At 39.8% G+C, this 19,628-nt stretch overlaps 1 protein-coding gene across 1 annotated transcript in view; it reads left to right on the top strand.

Annotated features, from left to right (window-relative positions):
• LOC123979444 (ALK tyrosine kinase receptor-like) overlaps positions 1-19,628 on the top strand; it is a 319,164-nt gene that overhangs the window by 142,020 nt on the left and 157,516 nt on the right. The window contains exon 3 of the mRNA XM_046063368.1: positions 6,143-6,304. Within this exon, the coding sequence (XP_045919324.1) occupies positions 6,143-6,304 (162 nt within the window). The remainder of the gene's footprint in view (positions 1-6,142; positions 6,305-19,628) is intronic.

Below are 19,628 nucleotides of genomic sequence, written 5' to 3'. Positions count from 1 at the left end.
CATATTACAACACCTTCACACATGCATTCATGCGACCATCATCCTGCACAGACACTACTGAAACCACAGACTACATCCCTCATACTTTAATTATGTTAATTCGAAATAACTATTGCTTCGGCGTATTTCCGTTAAATAAACACATGTTAACAGTTTACCATGGTGTGTCTCCCTTTTGTTGTGGCCTTTTGAGCCCAGTCATAACATGCATTAACGTGTGCTCATCCCTAGTTTTAAAGTTCAAAAGACGCATTGTTTTTCTCATATTGTCCATTGCTTCAGTACCTCTATTCACCCTCTGTATGAGCACTCTATTGTTTACTTGTAGCTGTCGCTAACTTGTTAGCTCAGTTAGCTGTGCAGCTAGCAGCCCTATTAGCTGATTTTGTCCAACAAGCTCTCTGTCCAGCAGGAAAACAAAACCATAAATTGCATAGAGGTGAGGCAAAGCAGTTGGAGGACATCAGAAAGAAAGCCAGAAAAAAATGACCTTTACTTCATAACCGTAAAAGCACTTTCTGCAAGACATACTGAACAACCTCCAGCTCTAGTTTGATGGAATGACCGCTGCTACACAGATCACTCTGTGACGTCATTTGCACATTTACTGAAAGACTGAGCAGGACAAAAAGATTTTTTTTTCTCATAGTTTGGGGGTCTTTAGACACACTGGGGACACACACTTAGGTTGAAATACATGAAATGGTGGTTTTTGTATAATATGGGACCTTTAAAAGAATAAATAGGACAAACATAATCAACCAAATAAAATTAAAATAATTGGTTAAATTAAACGGTCACATTACAACGTATGTATGGCGGCACAAGAACAGGCACTCAGTACAAGATCAATAGAGGCTGGGGTCTACCACACCAGGCAGGACCCCAGGTGCAGACTGTGAAGGATGCCCCTGAGACAGTACAGCACATAACAGCAGGGTGTAAGATGCAGCCAGGAAGTGCATACATGGAACGCCATAAGCAGGGAGCTGCCATAGTGTACAGGAACATCTGCCATGAGCTGGAAGTCCCAAGGTCAAAATGGAAGACACCTCCTAAGGTAGTTGAGAATGACTGAGCTAAGATCCTGTGGGACTTCAAGATCTACACTGACAAACTGGTGATGGCTAACCAACCAGACATCGTGTTGATCGACAAACAGCAGAAGAAGGCTGCAGTGATAGATGTGGCAATCCCAAGCGACAGCAACATCAAGAAGAAGGAACATGAGAAGCTTGAGAAATAACAAGGGCTGAAAGAGGAGCTAGATAACATGTGGAGAGTTAACAGCAACAGTGGTGCCAGTGGTAATTGGAGCACTGGGGGCCGTGACTGCCAAACAGGGAGTGTGGCTACAGCAGATTCCAGGTAAAACATCAGAGGTCTCTGTCCAGAAGAGTGCAGTCCTAGGAACAGATAAGATACTGCGCAGAACCCTCAAACTCCCAGGCCTCTGGTCCAGGACCCGAGCTTGAGGATGACACATACCACCCAGCAAGGGGTGAGAGGGGGAGTGTGTGTGTGTGTGTGTGTGTGTGTGTGTGTGTGTACATTCTTCATGCTTTAAAGGTTCAGTGTGTAAATTTTAGTGACATCTAGTGGTGAGAGTTCCCCTATCCAAGCGAGTTGTATAGCTACGGTTCCTGAGACGGGACAGAAGATGTCCTCTGTGAGATTGCAGAAAGTTGCCAGTCAAGAAATTAGGTTTCTTTAGATAGATATTTTAAGAAATTATATTTACTTACTTATTAAGTAAAAACACGTGTTTTTTTTATGGATCTTATTGTTATTTGTTCATTAATAAACAACAGCCACATTGAGAAATTAAGTGCTACAGGATGTTTCATACTCCTGTAATACAGTATTTTACAACTTGGGAGGATTGGCTCATCTGGACTAACATACCAAAGTAAATGACATTTCACATCTCTGAAACACTGTCACATCTAGTGCATCAAGTATGGCCACTGACAGATAACAAGAAAATGTAAGCCTCACTGTTTCTGTACCACAGTCCATTATAAACCACATAATACATGAAGTTTACAAAGGCATTGTCAGGTGAAGATCAAGGCTCCTCTGGCTTTGCTTAATTAATTCGATAAGCAATTTGCAAATCTTACCAATATGTGTTTTGTTTTATTTTTTCAAAATACAACAGAAACACAAAGTAGTACTGACATAATTTCAGCTTGTGGTAAAACGGTGCAACGTTTTCTCTGAGATATTACAGTTTCACAGTGAGGACCTGATTCATTTTCAAGCAGTGTTTTCAGTAATTACTCAGTGCTTGGGGACAAATATCAAAAAACTTTTTAACAGTGAGAATGTTTGTCATGACCTGTTCCTAATTAACAGTGCTCTGCAAAAACATTAAGGGGCAACCAAGGATTCCTTTTTGTTTTTTTAATGTGCAATCGTGTAATCAAAAGGTAAATGAACCCATGCTTAGTAATGTTCAAAAAATGATATGATTACATATTCAAAGCATATTATGATTTTGGAAAAAATCATACATGTAATTGTGAATGAATGGGCCTTAAAAGCTTTGTCCCTGGTCATTTGGAAAGTCATCAGTTCTTAGTCACTTTGCACATGCAGAAGGTGGGCGAAACTGGATGACAGATCCACATCTTGCTCACCACGGTTGAATCATATCTCTCATTCCCATTTGGCAGCACACAGTGCTTAGCTCGTCAGTGGGCCAAGTGCGTTTCTGCATGCATGAATATTGGTATGATATCTGAGGGTGGAAAAATGTGAGGAGACAGCTCTGAAACTTATGTCTATGTTAGTTTCCCTGAGTGTGTAAAGGATGCAAATGTATGTATGGAACCAGTTTTTGAAAATATTCTCAAACATAGCAATATGTGTGCAGGGACACATACACATTTGATTTCAAGCCCACTTGCAAAATGTAAGCCCACAATGTACTATTTGTGATACAGGTTACAAAACAGCCAACAAGAGATAACTTATTGAAAGAAATTACCCATATGCTACAAAAGGTTGTTAAAAGCTGTATGAATATCGGTAGTTACTAAGTGAAAGGGGCAATTAATGCAAACGTGAAAGTTAATGTGTTTGTTTGCATCCTTGAGTCAGACCAACTGTGCTGGTCCCAGCTCTGTACAACTTGAAAGCCTCCGCTTATGGTCAGCTGAACACACTGCATCATTCCACCCATGCAACATAGATGGAAAGGAAATGAGCTTTCACTGCAACCGTGAACTTCTCAATGTCTGCACATTCCATCAGCCCTCAAAGTCTCCAGTGGCGATAAGCTATTGCTATCAATGTTTTTTTTTGCCAAATGACGAGTTCTAAGCATGAAAACCATTAGACTTGCTGGCACTAAGTGGTTAGGAACAACTGCTTCTATGATTCCTTTGAAGGCAGCTGCCTCCTCAAGTGGACAGCCATGCCTTTTAAAGGCACCCTAATGCAGCCTTGATGCCACCTCATTAGATAAGGCTCCTTTTTAAGCATTCAGTCCAACATCTCAGTTGACTGATAGCTTGTTCAATCTGCGTTCTAAGTCTCATAGTAAGTTAAATACTGTAGACTTAAATATTTAAGGAGATTAAGGGGGTCTCTGTTAATGGAGAGAGGGCTATATGGTAATGCAGTGGGGATGCTGAACATAATAGTAGATTATATGATAATTCATTGCATAATAGTAGATTACATAATAATAGATTATAATAGAATATTTCAGAGGAACTTTACTACAAAATTGGTTTGTCACATCCACAAAAAACAATCAAGACATTAATGAAAGTTGCTTAAATAACTACATGTTATACCACCACACTGCACTCAACAAAGATATGTGTAGGACCTACAGTAGGTGAGTACAGACTGCAATAGGACCATAAAGATTTACTATAGGTCATCTTAACTTTAGTTTGAGTTCACTTTCTGGTGTAGGTATACAGATTTTCCTTGCCAGTGTATTTACAGCCATAATACTAAATAGAACTGACATAAAATCATTTTTTGGAGAAGCTATTCAGCGTTGTTTCCAGATACACTTTTCAGTACTTTTAACATGCTGTCCACTGACTGTGACAGGCTGGGTTAAGAAATTTAAGGTTTCTAATACCGAATGCCATCCCAAACTCATCCATCTTCTGCAGACTTGAGAAGAGTTATTTTAGCATTCATTTAATAGTATATACTGATACTCAAACATGGGCTCAAATGCAGCAGCCATGTGTGACACTGGTACATGTTCTCTGTGGCCTATTAGAAAGCATTTCATCCAAAGAAGAGCAACAGCACTGTTGTCACTAACAGGCTTTGCAGGCAAACGTGTGGTTTCAGGGTTTAACAGGTTTCACTAAAATTTCAAAACAAAACTTTTACAAAGAGAAGTGAGTGCGTTTGCTCTAAAATCAATATGTGAAATGGCTTCTTATTTCTTAGAGACAGGGACCATATAGGAGCACAGTGTGACTATCCCAAAAATGCTGAAAAAGTCAGTTTTCCCAGTTGTGGTGTTTACCTAGACTATAGCTGTCACACTGCGTATGTGAACAATGTTGTGGTAAAAGCTACTATATTGATCTGATAACATCGGCCTGTTCAACTTGTGCACTTAAGATAGAATTGCAGCCCTAAAAACAGTTCCTTATTTGATTTTAAATGCCATAGGTTCAGTATGTTTCATGGTTTTTTAGCTGTTCTTCGTGAACATTTTTTTACCAAGTTAACCTGCCCTGGCCTGGTTTACTATATGTTAATATAGTCTTAATTCTACGTGGGATCTTTGAATTACAATTTTAATGTAGTCCAGATAATTAATCTAAAATTGAAAGGGGAACTTTGGGTGGGGTGCTGGTCAGGTTTATTGTTTTTTGCATTGATGTTTTTTATTTATGAGCTATAACATGATTAATTGTAGTTATACTGCTATGTGACCTTCCTGGTGCATAGAATTGCTGAATTAAACCACACTATGTTCACATGCACAAATAAACCACGCAGAAGTGTTTACTTGTGGTGATCTTTTAGTATAATCAGAAAAGAAATGTGTTTGCATGGTAGTGTTCATAGCTTTAATGTGATAAAAATATCATTCATGTATACTGACCGATGTAGCTCTGATGACTCTGATCGAGTAAAAACTGTGGAAGAAACTGGTACATAGAAAGATGATTATACAACACTCTGGTTCACTCCTCCAGAGCCTAGAGTGAGAAGTCATTTGAAAGTGACCAAGCCCCCTCAAACAACAATTTAGCAAGCCACAGGGATGAGTCTACATGAGGTCTGTCCACAGGGAGGGAAGGACAGATGGAGGCAAAGATAGAGACAGAGAGAGGGGATGAGTGGTAGGAGGGCTGACCCTTAATTTTTTTTCTCTGAGCAAAATTTTAGGGAGGGTATTACAGCAGTAATACCTCAACTGCTATTGCACCCAGCCCTGTTTTTGACAGCAGCAATTTTCACATGAACTCTACATTTGTGTAAGCCCCCTCCACTCCTCCCAGAGTAAAAGTGTGCACTATGCACCAAGAGTTGTCCTGCTATTAAAGCTGTTATTTCTTGGTTCGTGGGCTGACACAATGTTGTGCAAACCAAAAGTATGAGGCAATTAAATGTGAAAATACAAAATATCCAGCTGACAAGGTTCTTCCTCCCTGAGCCCTGTTGTCATCTTCTCTGTCTAGTCCTTAAAGGTTTAAGTCAAATCTGGAATTAAGCTTACTTAGCATTAGCCTATTAGATTTTGTAACAGTTTGGAAACCACTAAGTCTGTTTAAACTATTAAAAAAGCAGTACATCATTTGTTGAAACTGTGGATTTCCAATCAAGACAGACGAAAAATAGTGCTGAGGCAACATTATGTGTATTTAAACACCTCTTTTCCTCTTGTGGTACATATAATTAATATGATTAATAATCGATTCTGCTTATCAGACTTAACAAGGTGTTTTAAAATGCTTGTGCTGTGTTTTATATTTCCAAGTGGGTTTGGATTAATAAGAGTGTAGTAAAGTGGGTTTCAAGATTCACTTTAGTTCAAATGTTAAGTAATTGCAATATGATAGCCCTTGTTGAAATATATTTCAAAGCTTGTTTTCAGAGTTTCTCTGTTGATGCTCATTAATTTTTTATTAAATAAATGCCTCCACAGATCACAGATGTCCTGGCAATAGCAGAACTTGTGACCAGCACCTGGAGGGTATCCCAGAGTTCACATGGAGCATTGTGGCTGCCGGTGACCTGCTGGAGGAAAGAAACGAGAAAGCAAAGAAGTCAGGAAGTCCCCAGGGGTGGGAGGAAGGTAAGAACGAAGGTATCACATTCCCCCGTTGCACGGGAATTTCATTCTTCAATATACTTTCTCAATTTACCACCTCTTATACTTCTCTGGCCATGTTGAACTTTATCATTGCTTTTTCCAGTTTTGCCATGGCAAGCTTTTTAGGTGCTGTGCAGTATGGGGTACCACTCTGTTTGATGTATGCTACTGTTGGGGATTAGGGGTAAATTTTTTATTAAATAATGTAATAAAAACTATTATAACTATTATTTAATGATTTATAATAAGAATATAAGTTAAAGTTATAACTTAAAGTTATATTCTTGCCTGGCACAGCTCTTAAATAAGAGAAAATTGATAGCCAATTGCCTAATTCAGTCTCATTAAATTTACATAACAATTAATTTGGCATTCAGATTAATAATGGAATTAGTAACTATAACAAAATTACCATTAATACATAGCTGGTTGAAGGATTTTCAGCCAAAGGAAGGTGAACAAGGGGTTCTCTGTGTGTGTGTGTGTGTGTGTGTGCGTGTGCGTGTGTGCGTGTGCGTGTGTGTGTGTGTGTATGTGTGTGGTTGTGTAAAGGCCAGATCAGAAGTAGATTTATGTTTATGTGTAAAACGTTATAGCCAAGTTAAAAGTAGTTAGTTGGCATGCAAAGACTGTGTGTCTGTGTGAAGCATAACATTTCAATAACAATTTAGCGGTGGCTGAGAACTATTGTTAACAATGAAACTTCAGTGAAAAAGACAATAATGTACATTTACAAAAGCTACTTGCGATGGACTGGCGACTTGTCCAGGATGTACCCTGCCTTTCGCCCGATGACAGCTGGGATTGGCTCCAGCCCCCCGCGACCCTGTACGCTGGATAAGTGGTTGAGGATGGATGTATGGATGGATACTGTGGTGTATAACATATGTGCATTTGACCATTACAGTTTAAAATAGCACTGTAGCAGCAGGACAGAGGGTCAGTGACCTCTTAAGGGGGAGTAATGATTGGTGGTTATGTAGGGACTGAACCCTTCAATAGAATTTGACCTCTGACCCCTCGTTTTGTTACCTCAGAGTAGTACTGTACCCTTCTATGGGTTGGAGCTCTATTTTGCAGACTCTGACCCTTATATGGTATTTGGCAGATACCTAAACATGTCCTATATAAGCTGTGTTTGACACCACAATACAAAAGCTAAAAAGTCCAGTGCTTAGCCAAGTTAACGTTAAGCTGTTTGAAGCAATGTAATGCCCAGTACATAAGGAAAAAAGTTGCTTTGATGTCACCAAAACAATCTCACTTTGATGACTTTAAGAAAACCTCAAATTTGAATACCAAAAGAATGAAGCAGTATGGCACCTGTGCTATTAGATACTTTCATAAGTTTTCTCAGGTAAAGAGCAGAATATCGTTTACTGAGCCAGTAGTCTGCGACATCTTGTAGGCCCCTGCCTTCAAATCTTCCATATCCTCTAGCATCATTCATTTTCATGACTTGGAAGATGAGAAAACTGTTTCTGTCATCTTATCTCCTGAGGTGATGGTGAAATGGAGGCAGAGGGGTCTATTTATTTCCTTAAATGTTTTTTTTTTCCTATCATGAGCCACAAGTCTGAGACCAGATGGGTGGAGTGCTGGATGAAATTGGAAAACTGAAATATATTGACTGGTAAGAGAAAGCAGTAAGTGTGAGTGGACTGGAGAAATATTTTATGTCTGTTCTGTATATCTACTTTAGTTGTAATTGAAGGCAGAGAGAGAGAGAGTGTGTGTATGTGTGTGTGTGTGTGTATAGGGGTGTGTAGGGGTGTGTGTTGGCTCAGCTCAGTGGCTGAGGTGTCACCAGTATGATTGATATGATTCAAGAAATGGAGGTAAGAGCAGCAGTTCCATGCCTAGCAGCCTTGATTGGTGTACAAATATTTTCACATCGTCTTTTAGTCTTGAAAATAATCTTTAATGTATGATTAGATTTGCATACATTCTTAGGATATGGATCTATTAACTCTTGATAATAAGGACACACAATATTTTCCCATTCCAGCAACCAGGATTACTTCCCAATTAAAATACCTTGACCATACAAAATTATTAACAAAACGTGTTTCTCTTCCCACCTAAAGTGATTATTATTGAGTTAATTTTATAGATACTAAATCCCCAAGATCGGAGGGATTCAATTAAAAATGTATATATGCACATATGCACACACATTAAAGAGATTATCTGTACATGAAATTAAAGGGGACATTATCCCTGACCATGTAACAGCCATAGTTAAAGTCATTCATATAAATGTGCAGAAAACCCCCAAATCTGATCGTGACTGAAGGTAGGCGATGCAGAGTACAAAGGAAATATATGTGCATAATCATGTTCAAGCCCTCAGTTAGCCACAATACATTTGGCGTGTTTTGAATAATTGAGCTGGGCTAGCTGCTGTCTCCACACATTTCACTGGCACTTGCATTTTAAAATGGATGGAAATAAGGGATGAATACTTAATGGCTGTGATCTGTGGAATTGCTAGAGCTGTTTTCAACAGTATCTAAGTCATCCGCTCTAAGATGTTCAACTTTGAAGCTTGTAAACAGGGTTTCTTTTATCCAGAGGTGCTAGTAGTTAGCTTTAAGTTGTGCAGACACAAGCGGATTAATAATTGAGGTTAACTAGATCAAGCACAAGTCCAGCTACCATAAACAGAGGCTTATCAGTGCTATTTATTGATACCTCTATGCTGGATATATTGATGCCCACTAACAAATAATTAATGCCCTTTATAGTGTAAAGAATAAAGTAATACCATACTACTAAGGAGCCGAGGTTCCATTCCCACTGTGGCTGTCTGCAATCTAAAATGTTTCCTTATTCTGTAGATTCCACTACGCTTTGGCTTTGATTAGGTGATGTGTGAAAAAAAATGTGGCTTTAACGCACACATTGTCAGTCGTTATAGTGATGTCCCTTGCCATCATTGGCTTGTGACTGCAGCACACAGTGTGCACCCTGCTCGTCCCCTAAGGCTCATATGTGGAGGCGGTTAGCCACATTAGTGCTCTGGGTAAAGTATATAATGAGAACAGCATGAGGCATCGGGGCCCTTGGCAAGGCAATTAACATAAAAGACAATGCTTAACATTTAGATCCAGAAAAATCATAGCAGTAAACGTGGATTGGTTTGACACATTAGCTCTTTCTGTTGTGAGAGGGCACTGTGAAGTGTTTTTCCACAATGGCTGGCTAACAGGTGGTGACACACTGCAGCAATTGTGGAAGGAGGTAAAGCTCAAGCAATATACATCCACTCAATCACACCATGCAAAAACGATCTCAGCGCCAAATGCGTCTTCTGTGACACTAATCGAGTTGATTGAAAACGAGTCACCTCTGTCGAGGACAATCTAGAGAGATTTTGAATTAAGACGCTGTGGAAGAAGCAAAGCAAAGATAGAAAATTATTTGAATGTATTTGGCTTCTCCTGTGCCCTTTCGCGCAGAGCGGGTCATCTCAATTCCATGTCTGCCCCCAATGTCTCCTGCCAAAGACAGTGTGAATAAGATTACACATTGATTTCTCGCTCTCACACACAGAATAGAAAAGCATGAGTAGGAGCTCGGAGCTGACTGGCAGGAGTAGATATCCAGTAGGACGCTGTTTGCTGGAGCCGTTGATTTGTTTGTTTGTAATAGAGTTGCCCCCTGGGCTGTTTGTCTTCTGCCAACTCAGGGAGTCATCTGGATTTTCTTAGCTGGGCTGAGCAATATATGATCTAGGATAAAAAGGCAAAATGTATTGGGAGGTTTGGCTTACAGAAGCTAATGTTCAGTGGTTTTAATGTTAGTATAGATCTCAGTCTTCATTTAAAACCGTATTTTTACCAACTGTGGCAGACGTTGAAGGAGCCATATATCTGGCACAGACATGCGTCTGTGAACACAGACATCTAAAACAGAAAACTATAGTATTTAAATAATTTGACTTTGAACTATGACTGAACAGGAGTCATAACTCAACTGTACATGTCAAACAATCATGACTAGTTGTCTGTGCTATGGTTTTAAATAATTATTCCTACATTAAAGGTAAAATGTACATTTTAAATATGTGGTTTAGTGCAAGATATTAAACTACCATAAAAGTAAACACAAGCACTGTAGTTTTGCATTGGACATTTTTTACTAGAATTGCATGTTAGAAAAGTGACATTAATCCCAGACTGGGCTAAGCTCTGCTCTAGTACAATAATATACAAAAATGAATAAAAAAGTTACTTTTTTAATGTGCCTTCAACTAACTATGATTTTTCTATGTCTCTTTCACATCATTGAACGTATCCTCTTGTTTAAATAATTGTTAGTAATTTTACAGAGAAAGATATAATCACCTACTCTTCGCATACATCATAAATTGCAGTATTATCCGTGTATCAATTGTTTTTCAAAACGTTACCTTTGTTACTCATTCTCATACACTAAAGCTGGGCAGTCAGAATGGTAGTGAGTACTGAAATCCAATCTGCAAACCTCAGGTACTAAATTTGCTAAAGATAGATAACTCTTTCAATGGTTGACCACTGACGTCTCAGCACACACATATGTAGGTGCAGCAGGTCTATTGTCAATTTTGTACTACGCAGTACTCAATTTTGTACTCACACTGTACCAGAAATATCAAAATGTAATGTTACATGGTAGAAATTAAACTAAATACACCTTATGGCACCACTCTCAAAGACAGGAAAATGATTCACTCCTGTGCAACATAGACAGGCATGTATTTAAAAGATAACAATTTGTTAAAACACAATGTAACTAAGCTTGGTTGCAGGTTAGGTAGGCTTTCACATCCCTGCTGTTGAAAATTAGTTTGGCGTGCTTGCTCCAAGAAGACTTCACGGCAGGGGAGACCTCCATCCCCAGGTCTGAGAGGTGAGCCGGTGAGAGTGGAAAGAGAGAAATCACAAGGTGAGCTAGAGTTTTGTGGCCCAGTTGGGGATAGTGCAGTAACAGAAAGTGATCGAAAGAGGGGTGCAGCGGTAAACATCATGTCTTGTGTTTCAAAATGAAAGGTTCAGTTAAAGTCACACAGTGAATGGATTAATCTATGAAACCCAGGAGCCTTGCACACTATGTTGAAAATATGCAATGTGCAATAACATTGTTGAATATTGTGATGACGATATGACTTGCGATAAATAAATATTGCAGTGTGCATATTAGCTATACAGTAATGTCAGCCTGGTTGACTTTAATACAGAACAGGAGTAGAATTCTACTATACTAATTCATTCACTATATTCACTCAATAATATCATGTCAGTAAATAAATATTCCTGATGTGAAAACACTGAGGGAAGTTTAGGAAGAATGAAAAACTCAGACATCGGTCAGTATTAGTTCTTCCTCCTGTCCTCTGTCCTTCTCCCTGCTGCTGCTGTTATTCACTGCCTGCAGGTATCGCTGGTAGAGAGACGAGCGGCTGGTTTGTCTCAGCCAGCAGCTAGTTTTACAAGAAGTTGCCAAATGTTAAGATTCATGGCAAACTAAGCTAAACAGTTAGGAAAGCTTTTGTTTTAGATTGTTTATAGCAATTTGCTAGAAGCTAAGCTAGCGTGCAACGCTTGCGTAAAACAGCAGCAGTGGATAAGAGCCTGCGGACAGAGCACATTAAAATATTGCTTTCTACATACTCATGCTTTCTCATTATGCATGTTGAACAGGCGCATTGATAAAGTATTGGCTTTTTACTCATGCAGGTTTTATTGCACGTACTCACAGTAATTTAGCGTAGTTGTTGTCAACTCGTGTAATGCCGCCACTGTGTGTGGAGGAGCTTAGCCCCAACACAGAGAGCAGAACAAAGGCTGCAGCATGATGATGTGGTACCTACACATACATAAACACCCACACTTGAAGGAAAGGATAGCAACTGTGTGTAGCTGGCTGGCATTCAGAAAAGTTTGTTTTTAACAATCTTGGCTAGCACAATTACTTGCAGATGATTTTTCATCATGTGATGCACAGTTCTTTTGGCTGAGTCACATAGACTCTATCAGCTCTTTAAGGTGAAAGTGTAAGCAGCAACATGGGGCAAAGCAAAGGCTACAGCTGGTGGGCACTTGAGCATAGCTGCACAATCTTTAGAGTCCCTTTTGCAGTGCCTCAGTGAGGCCTTTTGGGAATACCTTCCTGAGCCCTTTCATAGGGACAGTAAAGACCTGGGTTGACATTGCCCTTGCACAGTCCAGAAGACATGAATTGGTAAAGAACACTGCCGGTGATCCTTATATATTAGAAACTCCACACACAGTTGCTTTCACCTCTAGCCAGTGACATTGCATCTGGACAGATCAATGGTCCACTCGCCACGCAGTAAGGAAAGCCATCCAATGCCTTTTTCTGCACCGAGAACGCTTCCTATCTGAGCAAATAATCATGAACCATTACTTTGGATGAGAAGCAGTTTGTTCTTCTTATCTGTTTTTTGGAGTTGAAACATAAAAGCCCTGGCATTTGAAGCAAGACAGTGCTTTGGTTTGGCCCCTCCATCTGCAACCTGACCTCTTAAGCATGGCAAAAACCAGCACACAGGAAAAATGACTACCTCCATGGCAACACACTTGGCCTGTTAGACGTGTGTGGGTGGGGGGGGGGATTGAACAGTTGACAGTTATAGAAAATAAGTCTTAGCTCACCGGCAAACCTAGCTCACCTAGACCACAGATTGAAACAATGGAGGGATTGTTGAGACTGAACATTTTGACCCATGACCTTCTGTACATATAACAAACCCTCCATATGGACATGGAATAACTGCAATACTTGTACACAAGAGCTGTTATGATTTCTGCTTTTGTAGTTTAATGAAAACCTAAGGTAGCAATTCAGCTCCATAACCTTTAAACACACTGACTGGGGTAGCACAAGTGAGGCACTGACTTATGCAGGGGTGGCATGAAGTTAGGGCTGCACAATTAGTAGAAATTTTATCAAAATCTAGATGTGGCCATGTATCCAAATTACAGAAACTGCAGTTTTTTGATTAAGGTAAAATGTGTGAAAATAACTTATAACCAAGTTACATTATAACCAAGTAAAAATGATCATTGTCACTAATAGTGAATCATGATGTAAAGGTGATTAAAAGGTTTTTACCATATTGTGCAGCCCCACATGATGTGAATGCATGTTTCTGTATTCACTTCTGATATCTAGTTTAATTACTAACATTACAGTTTCTTACATTCATGTGTTTAAAATGTTAATTTAAAAGATAAATAGACCTACCAATCACACCAAAACAGTGGCACTATCCAAAGTTAATACAAAGCTTCCATAAATTACTCTTTAAGTTCTCAAAAATAAATTGTACCTCCAAAAATAGTCTACGTGCAAGACAAAAAAAATGCACACTCAGATGTAAACTCACAATGTAAAGTACCAACAGAATTGAAATAAAGAAACCTGTGAGGACTGAAAATAGTTTATTTTGTAGTAATAGTGTATATACAAATACAAATACAAATCTTGTACAGAAAATATGTATGAAATGCTACAAAAGCTACTAGCTGCCTCTGGCAACACACAATACCTTTTAAAACTAACTTAATTCACCTGTTCACGTGTTGACTTGCAAATACTTTTATAAAAATGAATATGTTAGAAATTAAATCCGTCAAACAGTTGGTTCAGACTAAGGCCCGTGCTACCTCAGGACACTAAGTGGACACACCCTTGACACCGAACTTGTTGGCTTTCAGAGACAGCAAGGTCAATGAATCTTTTTGTATGATCCAGAGAAAAAAAGCAACATACAAAAACACATAGGCTTATCACAAACAGAAGAAAAATCTAAATGTTTGTGATTGCTCAGGAAAACTAGCAAATTGCTTTTCCTCAATCTCTCTCCTTTTTTCTTTATAACCAAGTAAGGAATATCTCCTGCATCGCTGACATGTTCAGGCTTGTGCACTGTAGTCACTCCAGGACTCCCTGCCACAACAGCTCCAAATTCCCTCTCATCTCCTCATGTAACCAGGACATGCTATTAAAATGCTGCTCACACCTGGGGAAGCAACTATAGCATGAAAAATGTCACTGAAGAATGTAATTACAGATATAAACAGTTTAAGTTTGAATGAATAACGAAGCCACTTACTTATTTCCAGGGGGAATCAGTGTGACATCAAATTAAATATAAAAGGACAATTTGTTGCGTTGTGTTCTTGCCTCCAGTTCGCTGTGCACCTCATGTTGTGCACATGCATTTTAAGAGGAAGGACAGTGGTCAGTCATTATAAGGAGATTAGTAGGAGATAATGGACTAAAACATACAGCACACAGTAGCAGTTTGATGTCAGGAAGGGCAGAGCACCTTATGCAGATTAAGGTTTAACGATGCACTTTACACTGAAAAGCCTCTTCATAGGAGTATACCTCAGGGAAGTGCGGTTTCTACAGAGAAAGCTGTTCTAAGAGAGGTGATGTTGCGATTAGCATGGTAACAAGGATTCATCTCAGCTAGTGCTGAACATGAAGGGCTAGGCAACCTGATGGTTTAAAATTAAAGCACTGCTGTAGTGACCTGTGGGTTAATATGTTCAGTTCTGTTGCACTTCTGACCAACGTTGCAATTACACATGTCAGCCATACCTATCTGTTGTGGAGTGTGGTACTGTGCTATACAGTGTGGAAACAGGCCATGCTGAAAGTATTAGCTGCCAGTTAAACTGCACACATTGTATCATGAGGGCAGCCCTATTCAATTAGTGGCCCGCGAGCCACATCCGGCCCAGAAGCAACCTCTGTGTGGCTCAGCATACATAAATCTGGTATGACAAAATAAGTAAACTACAAATATATATGTGTATGGTATGGAAGTAGTATCAAGTGAGCCATTTCGCGTCCTTCTGAGATTTTCACATGCACTGTACCAATCAAGCAGGATGTTTACAGAAGGAGCTACACTGCCAATCCTCTGCAATAAGGACTGCCTGACCTGCAGCATCTCCCCTCCTCTGTGTCGATGCAGAGCACCTCTACGCCACATACACACACGCACACACACGCTGTTAAGCTAAGTTTGCCACGTACATTAAAATCTGGCACATTGTTATGAACTCAGTTGCTGGCTGAGACAAACCAGCTCCTCGCTACCAGCAGCAGCAGAGGGAGGAGGAGGGAGACAGGAGGAAGGACTGGTACTGATCGATGTTTGAGTTCTTCATTCTTTCTAAACTTCACTCAGTATTATGATATCAGAAATGTGATTTTTCTTTGACATGTTAGATTTTTTTTAAGTGAGATATTAGTGGCTTTGCTGTTGTAAATACTGTAGCTGTTCTACAAACATCATTTAATGACAGTGTTTCCCCTAGGAGTGTGCTTGTTAAGGATATGTGGTGCTGTTGTTGACGCGGCACACAGATTTTTGCCTGTTTAGGCTCGTCATACTCTCAATTCCTCTTAAACATTTTTACTGCTAAAGTTACTGCCTCCTGATGGAGCTTGCTACAGTTAAGCTACATTCAGATATTGGGCGTCGAGACCATGGATACGGCCTTATGAAATCTGTTTCCATATTAATTCTTTCCCAAATTCCAGGTTTTCCTTTTCCGTGTTTTACAATTTAAACACATTTAGTCATCAGAAAAAGTGTGTAGTGTGTCATGTGAAGGATGAATTAATTTTTCAAATATTCAATTAGAAATATTACATATTGCATCATTATCAATGAATTTGATGTATCATGCAATATAGAATTCAAACGTATGCGCAATTATTTATAGGGACAATTCACAATAAATGTATTCATGCAAGAGTGGGATATTAAAATACTATAATACTATTTAATAGTAGACATGTATTGTGAATTGTCCCCTATCAAACAGGTGATTACTTGACAGCAGGGCCCAAAGTTAGCACCATCTACCAGCCAAATACTGGTAAAATATGCAAATGGCTAATAGATTTACTTCACTCACCAGACAAAAAAACAATGGTAATATATTAAGTGACTGGTACACTTTGAACATTCACTAGCCATTGGCTGGTGGATAAAAAAAGTTAATTTTGCACCCTGCTTGACATCCTCCACATGCTGCGGAACACAGTGGGTGTGAGTCTGAGGCTACATGGGCAACGCTCCTCCGTGTTTACAAAGCTTGACCAGCCGTATCTTTTTAATGTTAATACATATCTGAATCCACCCACAAAGTCACAAAGTCTACAACAAGTTTTCGTCTTGCATCTGCCGATGTGGTTTCACTTTTGAGAGTTGAAGGGAAGAGTTCTTGCTAGTATGGCGTCTTTGATATGATATATGATATTTGATACGTGTGTTTGTATGTGTATCTGTGTGTGTGGAGGAGACACTGAGCGCTAAGCCCCGCCCTCGCTGAAACACCAAGGACAAAGCCTGGTGTTTACAGCCTGTAACACCAAAACATAGTTTTTTGTTTGGCTTAAATCCTGTGGGCAAAAATGCTTATACTAATAGTGACATTTTGGCAGATTCCATGGTATTCCGCGTTTTACATTTAATAATATTTTTTTGTCCAATTTCCCAATTCCGGCAGGGGAACACTGAGTGATAATAAAATAAATTTTTTCCCCCAATTCTAATCCTGTTCTGAATGTATTCTTTTTTTTTTAAAGGTTCAGTGTGTAATATTTCTGTGGATCTATCAACAGAAATGCAGTATAAGATCCATGACTATGTTTTCAATGGTGTATAAAGACCTTACATAATAAACCATTATGTTTTTATTACCTTAGAATGAGCCATTTATATCTGCATAACTGCGGCTCCCCCCTTCCATGGACGCCGCCACGTTGCATCGTCACGTTTCTACAGTAGCTGAAAACGGACAGTGCTACTGAGTGTTCAATCCCTCTGCGTAACAACTTTTTTTTTTCTCTCCAACAAATGGATTCTGCAGTGAATGTTTCTCAGATCACAGCATGTGCTGCACTGCTTTTGTTTCGGTTTTTGATCCGCATCCATCAACCTACGGACGGGAATCACGTTTTCTAACGGCTCTTTCAGAGTCGTGTCAAGCAGGCTACAGACTCTTTCAATGTCATTTAGAATTTTCCAAAGTAAAAGCTCAGTTCAACTCCAAATAGTGCATTGCAGTAAACAAGCTTCTCGCGCAAAATCACTAAAGAGGAAGTGATTATGTGAGTAACTGTGGCTGTCATGACTGAGCTCTATTTCAGCACCGCTATCAAAGTTTCTATTTATTTATGGTTTTTGCCGCCATCAAAGCATCATAATCTGGCAGCGGGCCAGATATTATTGTTGGCGGGCAGTTTTGGGGAGGGTCCATAATCACAGAGAGAATGAATGAGTTTCCCTTGTCAGTGTTTGTATAAACTTTATCTAATGTGTGGTTAATAATGGACTGTGGTGCAGAAACAGTGACAATGTTTCACACTCTTACATTTTCCATGTTATCTGTCAGTTGCCAAGTCACAATAACATATGGTTTCACTGAATAATTAGGTAAATCCATCCCAGCAGACATCGGGCGCAAGGCGGGGTACACGCTGGACAGGTCGCCAGTCCATCGCAGGGCCACACATAGACAAACAATCGCTCACACCTAAGGACAATTTAGGGTCGCCAATTAAACTAGACTACATGTCTTTGGACGGTGGGAGGAAGCTGGAGCACCTGGAGAGAACCCACGCAGACACGGGGAGAACATGCAAACTCCACACAGAAAGGCCGGGGCAACCACGACCTTCTTGCTGTGAGGCGACAGTGCTAACCACCGCACCACCGTGCTACCCCTAATTAAGTAAATATAATTTCTAAATATATCTACCTAAAGAAACCTCATTTCTTGACTGGCCACTCTCTGTTGTCTCAGAAGAGACACCTTTTGTGCTGTGTCAGCCACCATAGCTGTCCTATGCTCTTTGAAAGGGTAGGGGGCAGTGGTAGACTGGACAGATGGTTGCAATTCACAACCTTCACCACTAGATGCCACTAAATCTTACGCACTGAACCTTTAAGGATTCAAAGGCAATTCAATTGACCCTTCGCTAAGCCCCGCCCCACTTAGTTACGGTTGCTAAGTCCGACAAACTGTCGGCGCTGCCACTGTTTATTACTGCACTCCCCGGAGAAATATTGTCAAATTAGTTGGAAAAGCGATCTCAGGAAGAAGAAGACAGTTTTTCAGTTGCATTATACATTTGAAGGTTGTATTCAGAAAGATAGATGCTACCGATCACACAGTACAAGTGAACCACCGCTTCCCCAGACGATTGAACCACCGCATTCCCTGACGATTGAGACAAAAGACATCGATATGAACGATCAACATTGTTCCTGTAAAGCTGGGTAGGTCTCTATTCATTATTACAATCATTCAAAAGCAGAACAGTAGGACTTTTTTACGTTCCATTGAGTAGGAAGTTAGCTAGCGTTAGCTAACGCTAGCTAACATGACATTAGGAACAATCCACAGCCGACATTTTTCTGCCTTTATTTTAGGTTTTGGAAAGAGAAGAAAACTCTCTTAGATTAGAGTCAATGGAGCACAGCCATGAAAGTGTCGGACTTCAGTTAGAGCGAGTCCTATACTGCGCTGTGATTGGCCAGCTGTGTATTTGGGGCGTGGCTTAGCGAAGGGTCAATTGTAATGAAAACCGATAAGAAGTATCTATAAGAGTGTATCAATAATCATAATAATATCCCATCCCAACTTGTGAAAAAATGTCCGGCCCATGTCCTGGTTATAAAATCTGGCCCAACTGAATAGCCCTGCATTAGAGGTTTGAATCCAACTCATCACCTTTGTCATACTCTCCTATTACTTCGGGTCATTATAATCATTTAGCAGTATAGACTAGTTAACACAGTTCTAGCAGAGCAAGATGTGAAACGTACCTTGTTTAGACATACCTAGCAGCATGGCTGGTTGGACGCCAGGACTCCCTCCAGTCCTTTTCCAGTCCTTTTAAAACGGCTTGCGTGAACCCACTTTTAAAGAAACCTGGTTTAGATCCCTCCCTCCCACATAATTTTAGACCAATTTCAAAACTGCCTTTTATTGCAAAGATTCTAGAAAGAATTGTGTCCAAACAGCTGCTCACTGTGCTGGAAAATAACAAATTATTTGAAAAGTTTCAGTCTGGTTTTAGGAAGTACCACAGCACTGAGACTGCCCTGCTTAAAGTCACCAATGACCTTTTAATGTCTGCTGATGAAGGTATGTGCTCAGTCCTTGTACTCCTGGACCTTAGCGCTGCTTTTGACACCATTGATCACAACATCATGTTAGACAGACTGAGGCACTGGGTGGGGATCTCTGGTACTGCTCTAGAATGGTTTTCATCCTAC

Source organism: Micropterus dolomieu, linkage group LG11 (assembly GCF_021292245.1).
Source record: "Micropterus dolomieu isolate WLL.071019.BEF.003 ecotype Adirondacks linkage group LG11, ASM2129224v1, whole genome shotgun sequence".
Classification (NCBI taxonomy): domain Eukaryota; kingdom Metazoa; phylum Chordata; class Actinopteri; order Centrarchiformes; family Centrarchidae; genus Micropterus; species Micropterus dolomieu.
The sequence above is the reverse complement of the archived record's forward strand: the minus strand, read 5'-3'. Positions and strand labels throughout refer to the sequence as shown.